At 37.8% G+C, this 19973-nt stretch overlaps 1 protein-coding gene across 4 annotated transcripts; it reads right to left on the minus strand.

Annotated features, from left to right (window-relative positions):
- Positions 1–1998: 1998 nt before the first annotated feature.
- Positions 1999–15556, minus strand: Smp_051230.1 (tar DNA-binding protein, putative; the record flags this gene model as incomplete). 4 transcript variants are annotated; one of them, XM_018790538.1, is made up of 8 exons in its annotated part: positions 1999–3762; positions 6043–6219; positions 9624–9784; positions 10437–10683; positions 11104–11208; positions 12300–12440; positions 14342–14508; positions 15276–15522. In XM_018790538.1, the coding sequence occupies 8 exons, from the start codon at positions 15520–15522 to the stop codon at positions 3754–3756; spliced, it is 1254 nt and encodes a 417-aa protein (XP_018646171.1). The 4 variants fall into 4 exon arrangements, with proteins under 4 accessions (XP_018646171.1, XP_018646169.1, XP_018646170.1 ...); XM_018790537.1 differs by having other exon boundaries at positions 3746–3762; positions 5952–6219; XM_018790539.1 differs by having other exon boundaries at positions 3754–3762; positions 14342–15556.
- Between the last annotated feature and the right edge of the window lie 4417 nt (positions 15557–19973).

Consider the following 19973-nt stretch of genomic DNA (forward strand, 5'->3'; position numbering starts at 1 on the left):
CTAAATATCGAACGGATCATCGATCCCCGTCAAGGGCAAGAACAATCAACGCGCCTCAGTAATCGTACGCCATGGACTGGCCCATGCGGCAGTGGTTCTACTTTCGCTTGTATCTCCTTTAACTAATATATTCCTGTAATAATGTCCTTTGTATTGTACAGTCTTCAGAGCATCCATGGTTCCTTGATACGTAGATGGGGCAATCCACGTAAGGTGCTGGTCGCAAGGTGTTACTTCGAAGTCAGCTTATTCGTTACACCGTCCTCGTCTAACTCGAGTAGGCCTCCAATCATTTCAACGTAGATCATCATCGTTGATGGTCTACACACTCAATTAACGCGACAAACTATACAAAGTAGTGGTAAATCAATTAAGCTACTAATCGATCACAAGAAACTTGACATACAAACGGTGACGAGTTGTGACAACACTAACCCAGCAATCAGCAGTAATTTACTTGACTATTAGATCATAAAGTTATTTGATGAAAGTACTAGAGTGAATGATCAAGAGATGACACGCCACTATTTGTAATTAACAGGATGCCCGGTTGTAATAAACATCCAATAACTAACTACTTGATGGAAGTAAGCTAAAGAAAACATTCCCCACATGTTGTGACTGAGTTAAAACTTATGGTTTTTGATGGATTACAATTGATAAGCACTAGATGAAACATAAACTATTTGCAAGATATATGATGTTAAGGCTCAAATTCAACAACAATTATTCGAAATCATACGACGTTAAACAACGGACTATATTTAGTAAGATGGGGAAACACGTAAACTTCATTCCTACCCTATTAAATGGAACACAAGCTTCCTGAAAATTGACAAGTGACCAAACTTTTGTTGAACCGGTAATCAGTCTTATCGTGCAGCCTACATATGATTGAATTTGAAAGAAAATACACATTTCGTCGGAACTACTGAATAAACGATGAATTAACTTGGACAACAAACTGTATACTAGATTCAAATGCATCAAAGTACCAATGAACCCAATGCTACCAATAGCTAGAAAATATTGATATTTAGTGTCTTAACCTAACCACATTCGGAACCATCGAATTGAATTCGTAATGTAGATGCACACTTGTATTTTAAGACCGACGTTTCAAACAGAAACATTCTTCTTGACTGCGTAATCACTCAACAGTAACCAACCCTCACTGCGAAACCACTTAGCTAAGAACGAATATAATTAAGACGTTTCCATACAAATACTAAAATGAGAAACCGTCCCTCATAAAACTGGCGAACAGGACTACACAAAGACGCGCGACAACGGTCAGCTAGAATGAGATGGGATATTCGTGTCATAAAATGGAACGCTTGATGAGTAACATGGACTGTCGTCACATGTGGTGACAAACTCTTATCACAACTATTTACTAGACGAACATTTAGTGAATTGTACAACTGAAGTAAAACTGTTTCGACATGAATGTCATATCATTTGTCTCCGGTGTATATGAACCTAGCGCAAATCACTTACGTTTATGATTTGGATATGACTTTTATTCTGTTCCTTAGTTGTAAGCCAGATGTGTAGTCAACTAGTCAGTCGAAAATGTATTTTTACGGAAAAATGAATTATTGCGAAGTGAATTGATGATATTAAGAACTAGCGATGAAACAGACACCTAGTACTAAGTCAGGATCTATACCACTCTCATACTGACGTATTTTTGCCTGACATTTATTCCCAAGTAATTCTTACATCAAAATTCGGTGTTTGGACGGATTTTACTTGCTAACTGTACCGTAATCTCTCAACGTTGGGGCAGGAATCCATGATTTCGAGATGGAACTGATATACTTGGGAGTCAACAATCCAAAAAGACGCCCAAAATATAGAATAATAATATTTCAAAATCTGGAGAAATATGTGAGCACTTAAGGCTTTTACTATTAAACTTACACTTATGAACAAATATGTTATGGAATTCGAAACAGAAATAGCCTTACATATCCGAGAAATGAGACGACCGTTGGTTACATACTGGTTAGGAATTAGCAATCGGACCATACTGATAAAGCGAATAACTGCTCAAATAATGCAAGCACTTTGGTCAAAACGCTGTGTTACTTGTCCAACTTGGCACATCTTCACATGTGGCCACTAATTTTTTTCACTTTCAAGAAGCTGATTTGAAATCTGTATTTATTGGCGAAAAACTTCGTGTTACCAGTACGAAGAAATATTGAGCATTTATCATATATTAGGTTTGTATGTTAACAGACAGTGGAGTAGATGTGCGAAACGATATCTTGCCGCCAAAATCCGGTTGCTGAATGATCTAGGTGGTCTAAATGACCACTGACAGATGACTCATGAATCATGGCGAAAAATGACTAGATGAAAAAAGACCGTGGCTATTGCATTTTTGTAAAAAAAAGACGTGGGTTAAGAAAATACTAGTTACTACTACGATACCTGAACTATGTTATGTCAGAAATTTATGTAAGCTGTCATAATTTACTGAGTTTACAAGAACAAAATACTGAGCGAAACATACGCGTTACGATTTCCCGTTTACAAGAGGAAAACAAATTTTAAGAGCATTTATAGTAAGTCACATATTTAAATTTTAAAGTTGATTATGGTTAACTTAGCTTGTAAGGAAGCACAATCGGAAATAATCCCGAAATTAGAAGTGATGAACTACCAACTTTTTTAAGTATAGAAATGGAAGGGAAATATAATGTTTTAATTGTCTACAGAATGAAATGGAAGGGTTTGATATAAATATGAAATATTTACTAAACTTTGGGTAAATTCACATCCCATCAGCCATTAAGCATCAGGCAACATAGGAATTTCTATGTCGAATTATCAAGAACTAAGTAGTCAACTAAAGTGACTTATAGCGTTTGTGTTATAAACAGTCATTCATTAATTATCTAAGCAATGAGCAGAAGAAACAACTTCACAAATATCTTTGCAAATCATATACGTAGCAAACACAACAAAATCAGAATTTAAACAAACGAACCAAGGTGTAAAGTTTTAAATCAATGCATTCGTCAACTACCCAACCATAAAAAAGGGACCAGGGAATCTAGTCGGTTCAATGACAAAGTTAGCACTGTCATTATCAGTAACCATAACTTATTTCTTCAATAATCAAGGATCTACTTTATAATTTTTTGATTGATGGTAACCCACTATTTGTTACCTTTGATGATTATCGTTGGAAGTCAGAAATATTATTCTTAGACAGTATTTTCGAACAAAACTCCTATTTTCTATACACAGTTTTCAGGATTACCCTCGTCACATGAGTGGGACTTTGATACCCTGTTTTAGAAACATCAACATATTTTCTGATGCTTTCACCACACAGCAACGGTTTCTGAAACGCGACAGCACCAAAATTTACATGTCAAACAGTCTGATCACTCATATCTCAGCATTATGTACCATAACGTTCATACAAAGTACACGGATAACATCGCACGACTGATATCAGTATGCAAAGAAACACGCAAGCTTTTACCACACTACTAACAGTCGTACAATAAAAGTACATTTACCCTGGAAGAACCACCGATTCACAACACACGGAACCAAACAAATACACAGTTGGTTTAATAATGAAAAACCAATTCTTTTACCAACACATTGACATAACCCATTTAGTTCGGGCAACAGTGATACAAAACAAAGACTCAGTGGAGCCAAAATTAAGGAGGAAGTAAGAAATGCAGAATTTGAGTATTGAATAACTTGAATCCATTCATTGTATTAGAGTGCCTTAAAAAAATAAAAACATGAAATATAGGTTGTTAATAAAGAGTAAATGTGGAATACTTATGAAGTGAAAAAGTTAGACTCTTCATTGGTTGAGATAACTTTTACTATTTAAACAATGATTATTTATGATTTATTTCAGATAATATAATTTGCAAAGCTCTTGATTTACTTAAAAATAGACATGACAATCAGCAGCGAGCGATAGCCAAAAGAAAGAACTTATAGAAAGATTATTACGGAAAAGGAATTGTTGTGGAGAACCAGAAAAAAAACGGTGGAACCCTGAAGACGCCAGGAAACACCTTATCCAATCATTATTCAGTCAATGTGTTATAGGGACATCTAGGAAGTGAAGTCACGTGTCAAATTTGGGATCGAATGACCACCTATCCTGCTACTATGTTTAGAAGGGTTCCAGAACTTTCCAGTAGCCCAAATCCACTCTAACATGTTGTGAATACTCTAGATTTCATGTACATTAACTAACCTCTGAGTAAAGTGTTCTTTCCATATTTTGAGACTTTTCTCTTGTGTAGATTTAGCCTGGGGGTTACTAGAAGAGCCTAGGAAACCGATACAAGCGTTCAATTAGAAGATTTATCAGGAATGTTTGCTGGTTCAATTTAATTTAGCCGTAAATACAGATTACAATTTCTAGACACTGAAGTTCCCCCTTTGATGACGATATGAGAACGCGGATTTCGAGTAAGATTTAATAAGGTTCGAACATAAGTTTGTAAAACTCTACCTGTAACTGTTTTAAGGTTACTACCGGAGGAGGGATGGACATATGGTCAGCAACTATATCCCGTAGAAAACAACACTATCAAAAAACACTAACCAAAGTAAATAATTAAAACTCTATCCTGGGAGTTGAAGGGAGAACTACGAAATCTCATGGTGAAAGCTGAGATTCTTTGGAAGTCACGAAACCAATGCACCTTCCAACAACCAGAGAAACAGTTAATATACGTGCATGAAATGTTTGGACAATGTGGGAAACCGGGAGGACCACTCATATAGCAACATAAAAAATGAGATGCAATTTGGTGGTGCTCGAAATCAGTGAAACTCATTGGACCCAAAATGCATAGATTCGGGAGAGATGCTGTTGTACTCTGGTCACGAACAAGAAAATGCTCCACACACACTCACAGATTTGTTCCGATGCTATCCAAAGAAGCATGACTAAATTTGCAAACTTTCTCCAAAAAAAGGACATCAACTGAATAATTAAAGCACCTTTTTTTAATCCCTAGTCAGTGTGGTTAGAATTAATTTACTTAGGTCTAGGCACTTAAACAGGATCATATCAGCATTACAGAAAAGTGATAATGAGCAAATAACATGATTTGATATGGGTTTTAATATCTGGAAATATATGCAGTCAAAAAATGACAAGACCACAAAGAAGCGAAGCCTTTATATTAAGGAAAGATATGGACTAATTGTGATAATTGGAGGGTGTGAATTAAAGAGATTTTCGAGAATATTAACCACAACAGAAGTTTATAGTTAAAACTAAAATAAAAACTAAAGAAATACAATTTAACGACCAGTAAAATCTAAATTCTAATAAGATTTTCCTGCACACTCAGGTTTAATGTGTTTACATTTTTTATCTTCAGATACTTTCAAGATAAGTGTCCTTGTCCATGAGGACTAGAATACTTAGGACCAAAAGTTTAGTAACTTGAATGTTCTGGTATTTTATTTATTTTACAAAAAAATCTGTGTAGTTAGTTCTGATCCACTTATACAATAACCTGTGTTGCAATCAGTAATGATTAATGTCAAATTTAAGTAAAGTATTCATGATACTGGAATTCATTTGCTAAAAACAGAAATGAGTGGTAAAACTCCATTACACCTACTGTATAGTGAACAAACGAATACCAATGGTAAGTAAAATCTGTTTTATGAATGAATGTTTCTCAAAATCGCAGGTCTATAGAAAATGGAACGATATCCTTAAATGGTAGCTGAGTAGTGACTTACGGTTATAGCACTCAGCTTTCGATCAACAGGTTCCAGGTTAAGACTTTGGTTTAGCATCATCAGTACAGACATATAAAGTGTGCTTTAAAGCTAATTATCTAAAATTGTGCTTGATAACTAAGTCACATCTCTGATTTAAATAGAAAAAAGATATTATCGCCTAAGTAAAATTTTAACAACGTGAAATGTACTTGCATGAGAATTATGCAGTCCGATATTGGCGAAAGTATATCTAGGTTGGTGTGTTTTCAATTCGTTAGAATGATCTGCAAACAAACTTACACCAGAATTGCCAAGCATAGAAGTATTGCCAGCTCCAGTGGCAGCGCTAACTATGGCGGCTACTACATTCGGATTACTTAGGATATTCATCGTAGCAAGTGCAGCAGAATTTGAAGAATCCACAGATACTCCGTTGTATTCTGGTTGCCCATTTGCTGGGGTACCTGAGTTTCGGGTCTAGAAAGATTAGGTATGCAAAAAAGGGATATATATGAAGCCAATTCGTTTAATTCATCAGGTACTCGGCAAAACCTATTAAAATTAGCAATAAAAATGGTCAAGCTAAAAGAGAGTACATGTTTAGATTCAGATCATGCTCTAGTGCGGGTATCTGTCTGCGTCTTACTGGACGCAGGAAAGATACTGCAGCAAAACCTCAAAGGGTTCTACTTAGTGATAGGCAAGCTAAGAATATATTTCTGAAACAACTAGAAAAACAGTTAGGCAGCCATGTAAGTTCTGCCTACCCCCGAGGCAGCGTGGAATGACATTCGAAAAGCTGTGGAAACAGCAGCGATATCTGCTGGAACGGTAAACCGTAAGGTTAGGGAGAGACACTGGATCTCAGCGGCATCTACCGCACTGATAGATGCCCGAGAACTCATCCCATCTGGCTCTGAACATAACGAAGGGCGGAGTCAGCTTAAGCGAAGGCTAATAAGAAGCCTACGCAATGATCGCGAACATTGGTGCGTAGCGAAAGCAAGAGAGATGGAAAAGGCAGAGGCAATAGGTAACGTCAGACAGCTATTCAGACTTGTTAAAGAAACCAGTATTAGGAACCCAACTATCAGCGAAACCATCACAGATAAAGATGGACATATCATTCATTCTCAATCCAGGAGATTGGATCGATGGGCAGAACACTTTGGGGATCAGTTCAACTGGCCTTCAGCCACACTTCAGTTACCCACGATCCCCAGTCGTCCTGAATGGCAAATTGATGTAAGTCCTCCAACTCTCTACAAGGTTGAAAAAGCTATAGGAAATCTGAAGCGAGCGAGAGCCGCAGGCCCTGACAGGTTTACCCTGCTTCAGTCTGGGCACCTGGGCAGTATCACAGTCCTCACACAAATCAAATGAGATTTGTGAGGCGCATACTTATCTGGTGCTTCCTCGTACCAATATTTATGTGTTTAAATAAATAAAAATAAAAATAATGACAGGTTTACCCCTGAGATTTTTAAGGATGGTGGTCCAGTACTAGCAGCGAAATTGACTGAGGCCTTAGGTAGAATCTGGGAACGACGTAATTCCATCTGAATGGTCCCAATCACTGATTGTGCCAGTCTATAAGGACAAAAGTCCTCTTGTGACAATCACAGAGGGATCAGTTTGACTAATATAGTGTCTAAAATATAAGCTTCAATAATACTTGGACGCCTAACCAAAGCTCGTGAAGAGCAGACTAGAGAAAACCAGGCTGATTTCCGACATGGACGTGGTTGCATAGACCAGATATTCGCTCTATGTCAGGTCCTAGAACATAGGCACATATTCAGACGCTCCACAATCGTAGTATTTCTTGACCTTAAGGCGGCATTCGACTCCGTTGATCGTGAGGTTCTATGGCAGTGTTTGTCAGTGAAAGGAGTACCAAAGAAGTACATTAACCTCATAAAGGCTCTCTACTCGAACACAATTGATCGAGTTAGAGCCTATGGCGAACTGTCATCAGAATTGGTTATCTCAAGTGGTGTTCGTCAGGGCTGTCCACTCTCCCCATTCTTGTTTAACTTTGTCATCGAGATGCTTCTAGAGATAACACTTTCATCATCTAAATCTCCAGGAGTTAAACTTTTAAAGGGAGGCTCAATTGTTGACTTAGAATACGCCAACGACATCGTTTTATTTGGTGTGGACGCTGACAAAATGCAGTCTTCTGACCACTATAAGCAGCTATTCAGGCATGTTCAGGATGGGATTCTTCCCCTCGAAATGCAAAATGTTACTTCAGGATTGGGTTGCATCGGCACCTGAACTAATGATAGTGAGTGAAGTAGTTGAGCGTGTTGACCGCTTCACTTATCTTGGGAGTCTCATCAGCCCTTGTGGTCTGGTGTGTGACGAAATCTTAGCACGGATACAGAAGGCTCATCTAGCTTTCGCCAACTTGCGTCATTTATGGCGTAGGCGAGATGTCCGTCTAGCAACCAAAGGACGGGCTTTCTGTGCAGCAGTTCGTTCCGTCATACTTTATGGCAGTGAAACATGGCCGATAAGAGTAGAGGATATTCGTAGGCTACTAGTTTTCTATCATAGGTGTCTTCGAAGCATTGCTCGTATATCCTGGGACCACGTAGTAAGTAATGTAGTTGTTAGGAAACGGGTACTAGGTAAGGATGGCAAATCGATTGATGAAGTAGTGAAACTTCAGGTGAGATGGCTGGGACACGTGCTACGCATGCCCAACCACCGACGTGCAATGTTTCATGGTGTAGGAGTAGGTTAGAAGAAAGCTAGGGGCGGCCAGACCAAAACGTGGCATAAATCCATGAAGTCACTTACTAGTGGACTGAGCCATGTTGGTAGGTGTAGACTACCTGGTTGGGATTCGCGAGATGATAGCAACCGATGGTTAGAGACCTTGAATGACATGGCTTAAAATCGTTTGTAATGGTGAAGGTGCATCCACTCTTTGTGTTCTACCAAATTCTAATCTTCTGAATTCTTCATGTCCTTATCCTTTTTCTTTTTTCAAATTTATTTCACTGGATTATACTCCTTCAATAACATCTACAAACCCTAATCTTTCACATAATGCTTATACTCTTACTACTTCTACCACTATGGGATTTGAATCAGCAACTGCATCTCTGTGCTAATGTGGTATGGCAACTCGAACTGATGTACGTACGTACGTACGAAGTTCTACGTTGTGACTGACTGACTGAAAACATACATCGACAGTTAATAAGTGGAAGCCTATAATTATAACAATAAGAAAATACCATGAGCCAAGTACATGATAATTACACAATATCAATAGATATAATTCACCACATAGGAGTTTCCCGTCTGCCAAATATGTTTCTGACAGAATAAACAGAAAATATGAACTAGGCACGCAACAAAAATAAAAACATAATTTGCGCAGTGGTTAACAGCGTGATTAATAGTCAAACTATCTTTGAATAGCTTTGATCTGAAAATTTTGAACATTGAGATCAGTTTTTGGATAAAAAAAAATTGCTGCTATCCAACTAGCACCTTCGAAATCGGACCAAGCCTTATCGTGTAGCATCACAGACCACTCGCTATTACAACCACGATAACGCTTCAATGTTTTATTTAAGATACTTGTTGGTAGAACCTAATCCTAATATTTGCCAAACTGTTTATGTCCAGTAAGTAGGCTGTGATTACAAAGAAACATGTAATTCTACCATTATTTTTTCGCATACAAAAGGATACTTGAATCACTCACTTTGTGTGGTCATGTGTACTACGTGCGCAACAAATGTGTTACTTAGAGATTAACCGGCTTTTAAGGCCTAGGTGGAGCAGACTTATAAACCTCAATTATACAGTCAAGTACAAAGCTTTACGCAGCAGTAAATTCTATTACTGAAAGTACTCACATGATGAACACGAGTATATTCTGCTGCTAAAACAGCAGCAGCGGCTGCAGCTGCTGGATTCATTCCCCCCATTGATCCGTTTCGACTTCCACCTTTACCGGAAGAATGTTGGCCTCCATATCGGTTATTCTGAACCATACCCCCATAAGCTGGTGGCCAAGCTATAGAGTAAAGGTAAGAAATTAATAAGTGAATTTAAAAAATAGTAACTGATTACAAATACTAAGAGTGATGATCAATACATAAGGGAAAACACATTGATTAATAATTATCAGTATGATAGTTTATTGGTAAGGTTTTGTCACTAAGTACTGGTGTACATAAAAATAAAAAAGTCTACCAACTGACGGACGGAAAGATAGAACCACTCCATGTGATCACTGGCAACTGATTTTAGTCATGTATACTATAAGGCTAATACCTTACATTTTAGAGTTCGGATATCATACCAAAGCTCAATTGATAACAGTAAAGCTGAACAGTGATACTGCAAATCCTTTACCGAAAGTAGCTTCATTTGTGATGGCTGGTGAAGCTACCCGTCTGATCAAAGCAAAGTTGATGAAGCCAGGTAAGATCAAGTAGCTGATATTCGAATGACTCAATCACGAATCTATTGTTAATCCGGGTTTATTAAGTGAGATATAAGACATCCTTTATAAATACTTGTCTAATTTTTGGGATGTAAAATTAAGCAGAGAAACACCACATGAAAAAGGAAATGTTCCACAAACTCCATAACACATGAATAAGGACTACATTTACCACAAAAATTTATAAGGTTATAGATGAATTCTAAAAAACGGTGCTTACCACCCCATTGTTGAGTTCCCATCATTGTTGACTGAAGAGCAGCTTGCATCGAGGTAACCGGGATTCGTTGATTATTAGTGTTACTTTGACGAGCAGAAGGAGGGAGCTTGGGAACTGCAGAACCAACGCTTATACGAACACCTTGAATTTCTTGGTCCTTGCCCAACAAAGAAGCTGCGACCTCGGGGTCATCGAACGTAATGAAGGCAAACGATCGAAAGGGTTTCGGTATGAAAACATCACATACCTAAAATAAATCATTTAGACGGATTCGAGAATTACGTCAAAATAAAAACAACTTATACCAGTGTAAGATGAGCGACAATGATGTTTAGATTCACTACTCGGCGTCGCAACGTACTCTCTTTAGTGGTGAGTCAAAGACCCAAGGTTTAACTTGGCCAGATGCCCTTCATTATCAGCTGCATTATGGAGTTTTGAGAAACTAGCATACTTGTGTAAAGTTATAGGTTTTCGCAGTTAATAGAAGGAACCTGATATATATATATATATATATATATATATATATATATATATATATGTATATATATATGAAAAACTTGTTGTGGTATATGATCGTTTTAGAAAAATAACTAGGACACTTAAGAATACTTTATGTTTATGAAACGGAAAGTTAGAGATATTTTTCGGAAATATGTACACTTACTCTTCCATATTGGGAGAAATGCTGACGCAGAGCTTCGGGACTAATATCTTCTGTTAACCTTCCAATGTGAACCTTTCGGGAAACTTCTTGACGGTCACCCTCCATCTAAACCACCATTAAGAAAGCATTAATCTTGTATTAAATTATGGTTTGTCAAATTAAAATCACAACACATTGCATCATACAACCAATCTATAGAAAGTAAGAAATAACTGAAACCTAGTCAGGACATTATCAAGATCCTATGGTTTAACAGTTGGCAGATCATTCTCCACATAAAAAATTAAGGCATGACAATTAGGTTTGATGGGTTAAGACAGTCAAGAAACACATTTGGTTATTCAAGAAAAAGTGACTAAGAATAGTTAACTAAAGTGAAGAACAGATACAATGAAACTCACCCGTAATAACCATTTTAATTAAAAGCCAGTTTCTATAGTGGCAGCATTGATGTAAACAATGATGTCTTAACCACATTTTGATACTAGGATCAAATAGCTGTCGTCTTTCTTGGCCCCAGTTACCCCAAAACACAAATCTTGTAAGGAAGATTTGTTTGTTAGAGGCCAAAGACGGTTAACTTACATTTGGATTAATTTAATAATATATCGATAGTGATTATAAACAATAGAATATTAAACCAAACGAATGCTACATGAACGAAAAATCACACTGAACCAATAGATACAACTATAGTGCACTAAAAGTCAACTGAACAAAAATCACCTCAAATCAATGTGAATTATCAAGACTACTAAAAATATTCATTTTGTTAGGATTTTAAATCCCCGAACACAATATATCATGAAAAAATTAATGGGTGAATTTAGTGCGCTCAATGGACAACAAATAAATGTTTTTATAGCAAATAAAAGTACAAGTAAAAAAGCCTGGTAATTGTAGGAATTAGTTTTCATTCCCAGGCGTTTGAACAACTTATAGCATCAAATGTGCACATGAAAACAAGGCGTTGTTTCGTGAAAGCCCGAGGTACTGGATTTTAAAGAAACATTTTTCTACGGAAGTCGTAACTTATTACAAGTTCATGTACCTGGATTTGGGTCACAATTTGTGTAGAAAGTAGTGAGAACACCAAAGTCTCCAAACCGTAATAGGCAACCACTTAGCTACCGACCTATTTTTCTACACTAAATATCATGTTTCAAAGAAAGCTTCTAGTAATGAAAAATCGCTACCTTTGATATAGGAATGCGGACATCGCACTGTCGATTTTCAATGGTATGTCGTTCAGCCAAACACATAACTTGTGCCGTATAATCAGCGAAGCGGATAAATCCATATCCCTTGCTTTGCTGGGTTACTGGGTCTCGTTTGATCTGTAAAAGATAATAAAGTTTATGGTGCACATGAAAGCCTACAAATAATAATCGTTCCATCAAAGACTAAATTGTCATAAACGTAAACTGACTGGTCGATATTCTTTGCTTAGCACAGTCTTTTAATTTGTAGCTTTTACTTTTAAAGCAATTGAGATAGCAAAGATGTCGTCTCTGCTCAGCTTTACTACCAATTTTACTGCCCTTTGACATGAGACAAGTGGGAGTGGACAGTGTTGTAATGGATAACTAAGTTTAAACCAGGACCTTAGGTGTCAACCTACTGCTAGTCGTTAGACGCAGTGTCAATATCTCATGTTACAGGATACCAAAACTACCAGGGATTATCACTGTCTAAGTTTAGAGAATAGGACTTGGTAGAAGCGAAACTTTTAAGGAAGAAAAATCCCACTCGACTTGCAAAAAATATGGTCATTAGCAAAGAGAAAAATTCATTTGGTTCATGTGGTTATATGGCATCATCAAGTTTGTGGTCAAGTTACATGTGCCATTAATTTTCCCTTATCTATACGTACTCCTCGTCCATAATAAGTCAAATACAGAACTAATCACGAAAACGTTGTACCAACGAAACTTAAAGTTATGTTCTCTGGTGCTGGGGTTGTATAAGTAGTAGAAAATCAATTACGAATATGGTAAACTCACCATACAACGAAAAATGACTGCCGTCGACCATATCACAGTGACAGATGACTTTCAGTACGGAATCATCACAATGTAATAGTACAATTTGATAAATACCTAGACTGAAGGTGGTTTGAGTTCGAACATGCAATTTAGGTGTTGAGTCTTAAGCACTACCAAAGCAACTGCATATACAGAAATCACTTCTAAACACTTTAATTCAAGAGACAAAATGGCACCCGAGATTGATACGTTTCTTAAGGCCCGCAGATGCCCTGGTACGGCCGAGAGTTCGCTCTTCCTCTCGAAATGCTCTCACATGGCCACGCGTATATAGCCTCTGTCAGGGAAGCACTACTCACTGACTTCTCGTGGCGGGAGTATTGTTTACGGAATTGAGACGACGAAAAGCGAATGCCCGGAGCTTTAACCGAGTTGGTGGACACGGAAAGTCCACCTAGGGGAGTTGGAAAAGCCTGATTCCAAACCAATGGTGCACATGGGCTCTAGTATCCTGAGGGAACAAATGGCATATGAACCAATCGTTGGTCACCGGCTACTATGGGACAGCATCTCTTCACGATGCTCCACTGCATTGTGGACTAGACCTTTCGGTCAAAGGCTCCGGGTGTGGCCCCCTAAGAAAACCACCTGCTTCAGTCTGGGCACCTGGACAGTATCACAGCCCTCACATTAATCAAATGAGATTTGTGACGCATATATATTTGGTATCCCTTTGTACCAAACTTTTGTGTTTAAATAAATAAATAAACGTTTCCTAACTTGGTAGGTTAGTGTTGGTGTATGATTATAATACTTAGGCCAACAAACTACAAGATGAACTACGGAACAATATGCAGCATAACAATACAGAAATATCAATACCCAACATCTTTGACTAAAAATCCTCGAGGGTTTTGACGCTTTTGTAGTTTCAAATGATAAAATGGTATGCGTTTAGAACTAAGTATTACATTAAAGCTACATCTGGTACCATAAATGTAATCTTTGTTGAACTGACTCAAATGCTCAGGCTGGTATCCTTTATTAGGGATGGACTACTTAACTTCTAGCTATGTTTTTCTTGGCCAGGGCAACTAACCTTTTTTTGATTTCAAACGTTAAGAGCTTTAGTAACTTTAACTGTGGCATTAGAAGTTTTATGTTACCCAGTCTGTTTATAGACTTAAGCTTTAACAGACACTTTTGGAAGTGAATTTTCGAAATGCAATTCGTGAAAAAAAATTAAAACCCACCTGGATCATGACAAGGTCGCCGTACTGGCTAAAGTAGTCACGTAAAGTATCTTCATCTGCCCGCCAAGGCAAGTTTAACACTATCAAGTCCGTACATGTTTTTTTATCAAAACGTTTTAGCTTCATTTTGGAATCTAACGAGTCTTCATCTGCTTTCCTCTTGGAACCTTGAATAAAGCATTGAGAATTATGTAGGATATTACACCTCAGGAAACAAAATACTTTGACATAAATGTTTTTCTCTATTTATCGCAACTGAACTCCCAAAGTTGGTGTCAAGGCTCTTGTGCACATATTGATAACTAAATGATGAGTTCTGGAGTTTTCCTTACACCTTTAGCCAGAAAGGTCAGACCACTTGTGTCACAGGCATTAAGAATAAAAACTATAGAAAAGTTAGCAATGTATACTTCTACAATAAAATCAATATTTTACACCATTAAGGACATTAATGAACATTACGAACAAATGGACGACAGTATTATACCGATGTTATTCAGCACCTCAATAAGTCCATGCTTCAAACAATGATTTGAGGATCAGGATTTCACAGCAGTTAAGCTGGTACAGTTCTTAGACCACAACCAATCTTCGGGCTTTGAGTTAATTGTGGGATTTCGGAATGTTCCAAAAAATCACACAAAAACTCGTAGTTTTACCCAGAGCATGGGAAAATTTAGGAGGAAAACTACAGACCAATGGGAATGTAAGTAATTTCCTCCTATTAATTGTAAATCCCGACGAAAAATAGATTTACCCAGAATAACTTAGGACTTAAGCGGTTTTGCCGCATTTTCACAATGACTTCAAGTGCCGCCTCAAAAAATTTTCCCCGAAATGATGTGATATACCACATCACAAGTGTGAAACTGCTTATAAGCAGTTTCACACTTGTGATTGAAATTCAAGGTGGACTGTAATTAATACAACTTACATTTTGGAAAGACACAACAAAAAGTGTTTCCATGCCATTGTCCATCAGTGGGAGGAAATAAACGGTCATCCAAAAGACGAACACCACGATAGCACCCTGAGTCGCCAGACCTGTACTTAAGTCCCGTGCAATCTGGGAACTGAGCAGTTAATGTTGATAGTAAAAGAGTGTCATCGTCTTCCAGAGGCACCTCGATTGGCTGGTCATCCTCAGTCTCACATATCTTAACATATCTTGTTAGCTGCATCTTCACCCCAACCGAAACTGAAACGCGCGTAATCAGAGACAAAGGTGGGATGTCCAATTGTCAACGTCTTGGTGACGGGCTTTACAAAATGGTCGACTTTTTTCCATTGTCTCTTCTTATTTCCATACAATTCTAGTCATTTAGTAATGGAGCAACAAATTTCATCCGATGACCAGTTTCATCTTTCAGTTTTATTAACTAATGTTCCTTCCTCAACACCTCTTAGCGTGATGTTCTCACATTCGCTAAGCCAAGGTAAAGTACCATGCAATGAGAAGCTGGGTCACATTGCGTCAATCTTCAGAGGAGATCGACGCAGCCAACCTTCAATCTACGGTCCGGTAACACTTCTCTCAGTACCCTCAAAAATTATGGAGTTCCTGAAATGCGATGACGTGCGCGACCACATACTTTCAATATACTTCTTTTCAACCCAACAGCTCGGTTCCAGAAAAGGTCACTCTTGTATAGGAGTATTTCAATGTACTAACTGCCTTAGAGACATTTTGTGCATTGAAGATTAAATTAGTAATTTCACAGGGATGTACTGAGATTAGTTCTGAATCATTTACTGTTTTTTCGTTAGTTAATGAGGGACAAAAGTGTTCACTAAATAGTTCCGTAACAAGTTTAGGATCTTCGTATACTTAATATCTTTATTAAATGTGTTTCCTCTCGATTTAGAACGTTTAAGTTCATTTTGAGTGAGTATGGTGAGTGCAGAGGAGTTATTGTTAAGTTCGGCAGCACTTTTTTCCCAACAGATGAACGTCCACCGGTTGTGGTTTTTATATTAAGGCTACATATGACAATGTTATGATCACTACCTAGAAACTTTTTTTCCAATATACACAGTATTGGGGCTGAGGCCACTGGTAAAGATCAAGTCCAAGATATTTCGATTTCTGGTAGGGCTACTGACTACTGAGTTCACTGTCCTAGTTCTAGACATTCAATAAATGATTCATAACGTTCCGGCACCTTCACTGGGAACCAAGAAATTTCAGGCATGTTTAAAGTCATTACAAATGAGCTTGCCTGTGAATGGGAGGGATAATGCTAGTGTGAATACCTCTGAGAAAATTGCTATCTCACCTATTGATTCGTTAGGTTGATAGTAGACACTGCTGAACAGTAAGGTAATGGAATTCAACGGCTTTAAAATAATCCATATCGAATCCCTCAGTTTGTTTAGTTCAGGCATATCACATAATAGTGAGTTTAAGCTAGAGTGAGTGTAAATAAGACATCCTACGCCTCGTTCTTTCAATCTATCACTCTTATATAGGAAATTGTTATCAATGGATATACTTAGGTTGGGAATATTACTGTTAGTCCATGCTTCAGATATCATTATAAGTGATGGTTGATATATACGAATACAAACAGAGTTAAATCCGCCTCTTTATTGCATACCGACCTGGCACTGATAATACACATTAAACAGGTGGCCTACTAAGTTAAAGTAAGTGAGAGTATCTCGATTAAAGATGTCATGACCCTCATGGGTTTGAAGTGAGGGATTGAATGCTCTTCAATAGCTCGTATTTCGATAGCTAGAGTTAGTGGGGATGTATCGAATGAGCTAGTGAAGTTGCTAGGGGAGTTTACCCGGGAGGAAAGGGTGGGAGTACTCTCAGATGGAAACTGTACGGGGGAAGCAAGTTTATGTTCCTCATGTGATTTGAAATGACTTGGACCAGATGCTTCAACAGGGGTGCCACTATCGGACGTATTCCCAAAAAATGTGGCACAGGTTGACTATGAGTTGTAATGTTATTTGCAAAATAGTCTTGATGGTTAAGCTCGTAGTCTCTGTCATAGCTACTTCTACCCTAGTGTGAGCGTGAACAGGGTTTGCTGCACGTAACTGGAAGTAACTATGACTGTCATTATACATGGAAGCCGTTTGTATGTGGTGGGTTGGTACTAAAAGGTGAGGAGAGTTTTCCTTCTGAGAGTAATCACAATTGTGATCCGGGGGAATGTAGGTAGGGTGTGTGTTGAGAAACCTATACTCACCAAGTTTATTAATGGTTTTAGGCTTTAGGGAGTGAGTGGAGTGATCAGTACTCTAGTAGTTTTTGTTAGTGTGTGTGTAAGAAGGTTTGTTAAGCTCAAGCCTACTACCCGTTTTACAACTTAGAGGTGTTGATAGCAAGTTACATGATATCAGCGGGTAGAACCTATTCACCATTGTTGGGATACCCACAGAACAGTTGGTCTCAATATTACGTGTTTCCCTATTCGAAATCGTGAATTTTCTCTCTCCAAACTTTTTTGTCAGAGAAGAAGAGTTATGTTGCTTGTGAGAGATGAATTTGGGTTCATTCGAGTCATCTTGTAGAGTATCTTTAAGGGGACTAATTTCCAAGGGAATACGTTTAGTTGGGTGTGTGTCGTCACACGGCTCTTATTTTCGTACTTTACTGAGCGAACACTCGGGATCAGGGATGTCGTTATACTTTTTGGTGATAGTTGGAATCCGTATCTTATCCAAAGGTTTCTGATCTGTAGTCTCATCTAGATCTACAGAGTGACCTGCCGTTTGTAGAATGACATCATGCCTATTTTCCATGTGCTTTATATTATTCACTGTGTTGCAAGCTGTCTTTAGCTGGTTATTTACTGTAACACTATAATACGATTCTATCTTTTTCCGTCTTCTTACACGTCGTTGTTAGGCCAGGAGTGACTTTTGTGATCTTGTATGGAATTAATGAGCTTATATTTTTGCTGGAATCGATAAATTGCTTAGCATCGTTACACCAGCTAAATTTAAACAGGAAAGAGCAAGTCAATATACCCGACTTTTTTTCTAAGGTGAATGACTTGGCAGTTGACGTTCAGCATACCACATGTTCTAAGGCAAATATCCCTTAACTTATTTGTGTGTGTGCAATCAGGGAGATTGTATACAACTGCATTGTGGTAGACACCACTCTTTCCATCACTTCTTCAGCCACAAACTGTAAAAATACATAGCTTTAGTGAGTTGTGCAAGATCTTTGCAAGTAATAATAACCCACATGAATGTGAGTGGTGTCGAATAGTTAAGTCGACCGGTAATTTCGTTTAGACAGTTTTGTATTTGACGGATATTAGTACTATATTGATCAGTATTTCCGTAAGTGTGAGATAAACTGTTAGACTCCTTCGCCTTAGTAAAGTATGCTGTCTGATAGACCGTGTTGAATTTTCGATACACGTGGGTATTGTGCCTTTGTGTCAATTAGTCTTACCGTTGGCATACTGAACGAAGAGATAGAGAGGTTGTTACATGGAGAATCAGGTAGTGATAGTGATATTTGTGGATAGGACGGATAGGGTTCAGAAGACAAAGGTTTATCATTGTCAGGTACTTAGTCATCAGTCATAAGGATTACAGACTTTGACCTTTTAGTTGGCTTGAAAGTTGGTAAAATTTCTCTTATACTAGAGTTACTTGCCATAAGTTGAAGCTCTGTGAAGGTAAAATATAATATCTGAGTATATAGTTATTATTACATATTAACCGGGTTAATATTACGATCAGAGACTATGAGTATATAACTTCAGATATAAGGTGTTCAGTTATAACGTAACAGAGTATTGATCAGTGGAATATTTATATTTCAAATAATATAATCCAAAGATAAAGACGCGTCAATGTCAATAGCTGGGACCCTATATAAGATATGTAGGAAACGAAGTCTGCGATATGTATGTAATAACTGGTAAGTGTCCGTAAAATTATTTTCCTGGGGTAAAATGTGACCGATATACGAGATAGGACGACAATCTAAGCATAATGCAGCCTACAAAAGAACAAGTCGAAAAATTTCTAAACCATGTGAAAAATGTTACCGCTTTCAAATTTCAACATTGAACGCGGAAAAAAACCCAACAATAGAGAAGGCGGGTAGAATTAATCCAATTGATTCCATAGGTTGGATGGCGTGGCTCAGCCTTGCAGGCGTGTTCACTCTTGTGTAACTTTTTTATTCGTATTAAATACGTTGTTGTATCCCCAGCTTAAATGTGTTCTCCATCATATGTTGGTGATTGTTACGGTACGAATCAGTATAGACAATGATGTGACTTCCACGTAAGATCTTTTAGATTAGGTGGTCATATTATGACAAACCTACAATTTTAGTGTTAGGTCTATTATTAGATACATACTAATAACGAGGTAAACCATAATTTCACAAAACTACCAATGATTCATTGCGATTGTGGCGGCTTCTTGATACACCTTGTAGTTATTGAGAAAGATACTGTCTTAAGACTACTTCGACATCTCAAACATGATAAATTTAGTGGGCCGGATGATCCTAGAATTATAGAAGCCTCATCAGATGTAATTGCTGAACATTTAACGGTACTGTTTGATATATCCCTGAGGCAGTCCAGATTGCCCAGAGACTGGAAAGACGCGATTAGTTCGGTTTATAAGGGTGGGAGTAGAG

This window comes from Schistosoma mansoni, assembly GCF_000237925.1.
Source record: "Schistosoma mansoni, WGS project CABG00000000 data, supercontig 0062, strain Puerto Rico, whole genome shotgun sequence".
Taxonomy (NCBI): domain Eukaryota; kingdom Metazoa; phylum Platyhelminthes; class Trematoda; order Strigeidida; family Schistosomatidae; genus Schistosoma; species Schistosoma mansoni.